The sequence below is a fragment of the Epinephelus moara genome, chromosome 20, assembly GCF_006386435.1.
Source record: "Epinephelus moara isolate mb chromosome 20, YSFRI_EMoa_1.0, whole genome shotgun sequence".
Lineage (NCBI taxonomy): Eukaryota > Metazoa > Chordata > Actinopteri > Perciformes > Serranidae > Epinephelus > Epinephelus moara.
The window spans coordinates 915241-921989 of NC_065525.1; the positions used below are offsets into that span (position 1 = coordinate 915241).

Below are 6749 nucleotides of genomic sequence, written 5' to 3' on the forward strand. Positions count from 1 at the left end.
TTAATAAAACCCTTCATTTAAAAACTGCATTTTGTGTTTACTTGTGTTATCTTTGACTAATGTTTAAATTTGTTTGATGATCTGAAACATTTAAGTGTGGAAAACATGCAAAAAAGTAAGAAATCAGGAAGGGGGCAAACACTTTTTCACACCACTGTATATATATATATATATATATATATATGTCTACACACACACACACATGTATGTATATATATATATATATATATATATATACTCCATATACTTTTATAAAATTAAAGTTCAACATATCATATCGTTGATGATAATACCGGTAAAATTTTAATATGATATGGAAAATTCATATTGTGGTACTCACAGTATTTCGACCTGTTGATATATTGATGTCATACTGTTTCGCAACAACAAGCATGGCTAAAAGCAAAATTATGACAGACTCCACTGAGGTTCCAAAAAGAGAAGCAGCTTCGGGAGTGTGGAATAAACTGTGGTGTCCTGAATGTTTTATGAACAGCCCAGGACTTCTCAGACTCTTTTAGCAACTTACTGCTCAGAGGAAACTCATTCAGTGGCTCCTCTGGCAGCAGCAAAGTGTCCTCCCTCTCCTCTCTCACTGTGCACAGAAGTCGGTGTTGTTGAGTGATTTTGTCATAAATCTTTGGTAATGTAAACCTACGTGACAGTCACGGCTTGACAAAAAAACTACATATATATGAATGTGCAATAGTTCTGGTTGCATAACAGCCTGTCACAGGATACAGTCTGATGAATGAGGAGAAACAGCAGAGAATAAAGGTCCAGGTGGAAAAAAAATTCAATCCAATTCAATCGTTTAGGATTTTGCTGAAAGAGAAGGGTACATCTTTTTTGTATTTTGGGAACTTTTATAAACCTGTAAATGGTGGTAGGTTTTATTTTGTTCAAACAATAACATTGTATACAGAATCTGAGTCTCACTCTGAGTTACTGTTGTTGTTTAAAAATTAGAAATCAGAGATAATTTTTTGTTTAGTTTTTACTGAATATTTGAAGGCAAACTGCTGACAAATAAAACTATATCACATGTTGCCCAGAAATATTATGATATAGTTTTAGAGCCATATTGCCCAGGATTCATGGGAAATGAGGCAACAGGCTCCACCAAACAGCTGACTTACAGAGTGGGATAATGTAAGCACTATGAAGGAACATTTGGAAGCTTCCCTTAAATGTAGGGTCTGGAGGATTTCCCAGTTGCTGTTTGTAAACACACATTCAAATTTGGCCCCTCCTATCAGGCTCAACTCTCCCGGGTGTACGGACCCCGGAGGTACGGAAGAAGGCTTCACAGAAGAGGTTCAGGCAAGGCTCGCGCTGGTGCACGCTCGGGCACGGCACCTGCGCTCTCTCAGTGGCTGGGGAAATCTCCGCCCAGAAGAGGTCTGAGTTCACAAAAACATCAAAATACAGTTAAAGGGCAGGAGCTCTGCAAACAGAGTCACCACCACACATGAGTAGAAGCCCATAGGTGATGATTAAGCAGGATTTCATTTGTATATGTCTATATTTTGTTTTGTTTGAAAATCCTCCAGATCCTACCTTTAAGTGCCTCTGTGGTTTTGTTTATATTAAAAAGAGAGAGAGAGGTTGTAATGAAAGTTAACTCAGTCACTCTATCTCTGTCCCTCTCAGATGTTCAGCATATTAAACGGAGGGACATTATTTTGAAGCGAGAGCTCGGAGAGGGGGCCTTCGGCAAGGTCTTCCTGGCTGAATGTTACAACCTGAGCCCCACCAAGGACAAGATGCTGGTAGCAGTAAAGGTAAGAGATAGGAGCACAGTATGTGTGAGGCTCCACGATTACAGACTGATTCTGCACAGTTGGATTTTTCATACACACTCTCCCCTGGGTCTGTGAAGCAAATCACTCCTATAATGGTTTTAAGTGCTGTCTCGATGACCGTCATTCAGTTTGGCCTGACTTTCATGTATAGCAAAGGCATTTTATTCAACAACTCTCACTTTAACCTATAGCATAAGTTAGTCACTCATCAACTAATAATTCCAAACACCCGCTGACACAAATTCATTTTTAGGTCCACCTCAAAGTACAATACAAATAATCTCACACACACACATACACACACACACACACACACACACACTCACAGATGGAATGTCTATAAGCCAGTCACAGTGTTCCACATCATCTAAAGTGAACCACAGTACAGCCACGCCCCCCCAAGCATGGTCGACTGTGAACAGGTAGATTTAACTGCAGCTGGAGCAGCTACCTGACCCGCCCTCTGGCTACACGACTCGCCCACCATTCCTACACAGTCTAACTAACGTAACTAAAGATCTTTATCCACACTAATAAAGAATGTAGAAGAACATAGGTTGTGAATGCTGTTGCATTCACACCCAATAAGAATAAAGATTTGAATATCATAAGTGCTAAAGCATCCACACTATTAAGAATAATAGTAATAGGATAGTTATAGGTTGTGCCTGTGTTCCACAGCAGGCACCCCTAATAAATATCACTGTGAGGTAACAGTTAAACCAATCCGAACACCATTTGAATCATGTAACAGCTACTATCCAAAGAATGTATCTGTCATCAGTGGTTGCATTTACATGAAGACTTTTGGAAATACAGATGTTAATTAATTTAGCATATTCTTAAAAATACAGAGTGACGCACTTCTGAATTGACTATAGGTTGCAGAGTGCTAAAGTTTTGTCACACTTCAGTGGATGTGCTAAAAAAAATCACTTTAGGAGGATACACCGATAATTTATTATGATTCTTTGAAGTATGGAATGTGAAATGTCTTGAAATTTAAATTTTTCGTAATAATCCACATCTCCTTTAAGCAGTCATTTTCCTGCTCTACATCCACACACCCAGCAGGACTCTAAGATCCTCCTCCTCAATCAGCCTCACTGTCCCTCCAGTCCGCCTGGCCACCATGGGGTCCAGAGCCTTCAGCCGCTCAGCCACCCTGCCTCCCTCCCACCAGATATCCGAAATATTCAATCCCTGGTTACTTTCAAATCCAACCTCAAAACATATCTGTTTTAACAAGCCTATCACTGCTAAATGTCATTGCCTGCTGCTAACTTTTTGTATGTTTTATTATTGCTGCTATGTTGTTGTTTTTTTAATGTATTTATTCAATATGTACAGTGAGCGTGAGTGTCTTGTAAGGCACTGATGAATACAATGTATTATTATTATTATTATTGTTATTATTAATGTGCTGAGCCACACCCCCTCTAAAGTTCCTTGGTCAACATCATCAAAACTCAATGACATATCAAAAAGCCTAACTAGGCGGACCTTGAGGGTTCATGACATTTTCGTAGAAAACATTCACCTAAACATGTGTGTCCAATATCAAGTCAATCTGACAAATGGTGTGACGGTGGTTTCTTCAAACCTTTTATTATTATAGTGCCCCCATCTGACCTATTGACATTACATTTCTTGAGCAGCATTTGCACACAACTACCAATCATTCGTGAAAATTTTGTGTCTCTATGATGTACCATCTCATAGGAATTTGCAAAAACATTTCTGAATAATAATAATAATAATAACGCTAATAATAATGATAATAATAATAATAATAATAACTAGAACTGCAAGCAGTTATGAATGGGGTCCAAGCCTCCACGCCCCATGGAGCCCACGATAGTCGGCCCCAAGGACGACGAACTCGGGGTGAGCGTCAGGACAAAGGCCAACGTCTGAGCTGCAGTATTCACCGTAATACAGCTCAAAAGGGCACATGACTTCACAATGCATTGTGTGTAAGCAGCGCCATTTTTACGGGTAAATTGTTTTGTTTACATTGCTTTGCGCCGGGAGAGAGACGTGAAGCGAGAGATTTAAATGGACCGGGCAAAGGAAAAGTGTGTCGGACGGTACCGAGACAAGCTGGACCCTGCTCCAAAGGGTCGGTACCTTGACAAAATCCAGAAAATAGGTGGAGTGGATCCGTATGAGCACGGACTCTGGACTCGGGATTTAAAAGCCCTGCCACCGTTGACTGAAGCTGAGCTTGTCCTCTATCTCGTCAACGGTATAAGTTATTATACCAGCGATGAATTTAGGAATGCCAAATATTTAAGGGCTCATGATGCAAGCAAACTTTGGGTGCGTGCAAGACCTCCAAATTTTACGCCTTAAAGAGAAGACCGTTGTCATTTCAGAGGTATATAAACTTTACAAGCCTCACTGTGTCCCACCTCCGTGTGGTGCTGCCTGTTTGCTTGCTCAGGTTTTGACTAACATATCTTGGTGTCTGCTGGACCTATTTATTTCAAACAAAAAATATTTTGAAGCCTGAAAACCACTCTGCATTTCATTCATTCATTCATTCATTCATTCATCTTCTAACCGCTTCATCCTCTTGAGGGTCGCGGGGGGGCTGGAGCCTATCCCAGCTGACATCGGGCGAGAGGCAGGATACACCCTGGACAGGTCGCCAGACTATCGCAGGGCTGACACATAGAGACAAACAACCATTCACACTCACATTCACACTCACATTCACACCTACGGACAATTTATCAGTCATCAATTAACCTCGTCCCCAATCTACACATCTTTGGACTGTGGGAGGAAGCCGGAGTGCCTGGAGGGAACCCACGCTGACACGGGGAGAACGTGCAAACTCCACACAGAAGGGCTACCACACCCGGGATCGAACCGGCAACCCTCTTGCTGTGAGGCGACAGTGCTAACCACCACACCACCGTGCCACCCCCACTCTGCATTTATGTGGTAAATATGTATGGGCTTCTCAGTTATTTATTTCAGAATTAGGGCATTTTCACACCATAAATCTCTAACTCTCCATCGTCATACACGGGTGGGCACAACATGGAGTTTATCTTTATTTTTAACTTTCACTTCTTAACCACAATTTAGGACAAATTTACTCCTGTGGAGACAACTGAGAAACAATGTTTTTAGTGACATAAGGATGTGTACTTTAGTTTTGTTTTTTAAAAATGGGGATTAAAAGTCCTGACTGCACAGCTGTGTTAGATTTGTCCCTAGTTCTATTTCAGTTTTTGCTATCAAAATATATCACATTATATAGCCCATCGATCTTCTTCCCGTAGCGATCGTGAGAATGATTGTGGAAGTTAAAGACACAGCAAGTCTGCACCATTTTCAAATGATACATGTTACTTTTAAAATGCTAAAACAACAACAACAACAGAACACAAGCGTAGCCTCATGAAACGTAAACAACTTTCCAATTGCCCGCAAAGCCCACAATGCATTGCAGTTTTTCCACCTCCGCGACGTCACCCTTTTGAGCCCCATGGGAAGTGTATTGGAAGTACCAAAGGCTGAATGCGTTTGTTGCAATAAATCACATCCACTTTGACCAATCATTATCACACTTTGCGGCTGGCCTCAGGACTGACCCCACATCACGCTAACCAAATTTCGTAGAAATCTGATCAACTTTTATGAAAGGTGATATTTCTGAGTTTATAGCGTCCACTAGTTGCCAATTTGGGCCAGATTTGGCACCGAGCCTCTGAAAGATGCTAGCTTTTAATTTGACAAAGATACGGAATAGTTTGCATTTTGATAGCTAGCTACAGGAATTGTTTTGATAATGTTAGATCAGGTCCATCTTGTGAGTGTAGGTGCCAAGTTTCATGCAGTTCGGTCAAAATCTCTAGGAGGAGTTCGAAAAAGTTTTGCCATTTTTGGCGGGAAAAAAGTTAGGAGGAAGTGGGCAGGGCAATGCAAACATAATGCACCTCCATTCAGGGAATCCATGGATATAAGGCTTTTGAATGTGTGACATATGGTGTGGGAGTTACATGCCAAAACGCATTGACCTTGATTGTAGCGCCCCCTGCAGGTGCATATGTGTAATCTTTTGCGGCTGAGGTCCTTGCAGGGGTCTGGACCAACCCTCTAAATTGCACCACCCTCCCTTGCACAGTGTAGTCTGCAGCACCACTTTTATTAACGGAAAAAAATTTTGGTCCTGGGAAATGCGTCTGCTTGCATACGCATTCCCCAGGCCCCGCAGGCTTGGACCCCTTATAATTAAAAATGCAACCAGCGATGAACAGGCCCTCGGACCTTGACGGAACTCGGAGGGGCTGGCAGGACGCCTTCTGACACGCAGTTCATTTCTGTCAAAGTTAGACATCGCATGCAGGAGTGACTTGGCATATCCTTGATACAGTGCTGGAATGACATTTCACATTTTGTATCACTTTCTCTTTCCACTAGAGTGAGTTGGAGAGCGCACTAATTATACATCATGTTTTTATACATACAGTAAAATACACACCACAGCATGTAACTTTCAGAAAAATCGAAAGATAAGTGTTTGATGAGACCTATTTCCTGTCACCACTAGGTGGCACTATCAGTATCGGGAAATATGGTTATGTAAATGTGTTCAGGGCAGGACTAATATGAATCATGTGAAGTTTGGTGGATATCGGACCACTTACACCAAAGTTATAGCACTTTCGTTTTTCATGGCGAGACCTCAAGATTCAATGCTCGGCAGCGGGCGCACCATTCAACATTGGGCAAATCCTGTGATAACTTTTGGTCACAATGTAGTCACGCTTATATACACCAAGTCTGGAGCCAATCTGATTAAATCTGTAGGACAAGTTAGTTAATTTACAAGCCCTGGAAATGGGCAAAAACGCACCAAAATTGCACAGTAAATTCAAAATGGCGGACTTCCCGTTGGGTTTGGAGCATGGCTCCAAGAGGCTTTTT

The 6749-nt window shown here is 41.5% G+C and overlaps 1 protein-coding gene across 1 annotated transcript in view; it reads left to right on the top strand.

The window, feature by feature from the left end:
- ntrk3a (neurotrophic tyrosine kinase, receptor, type 3a) overlaps positions 1-6749 on the top strand; it is a 550968-nt gene that overhangs the window by 485792 nt on the left and 58427 nt on the right. Inside the window, exon 14 of the mRNA XM_050073398.1 lies at positions 1654-1784. Coding sequence (XP_049929355.1) covers positions 1654-1784 — 131 coding nt within the window. The remainder of the gene's footprint in view (positions 1-1653; positions 1785-6749) is intronic.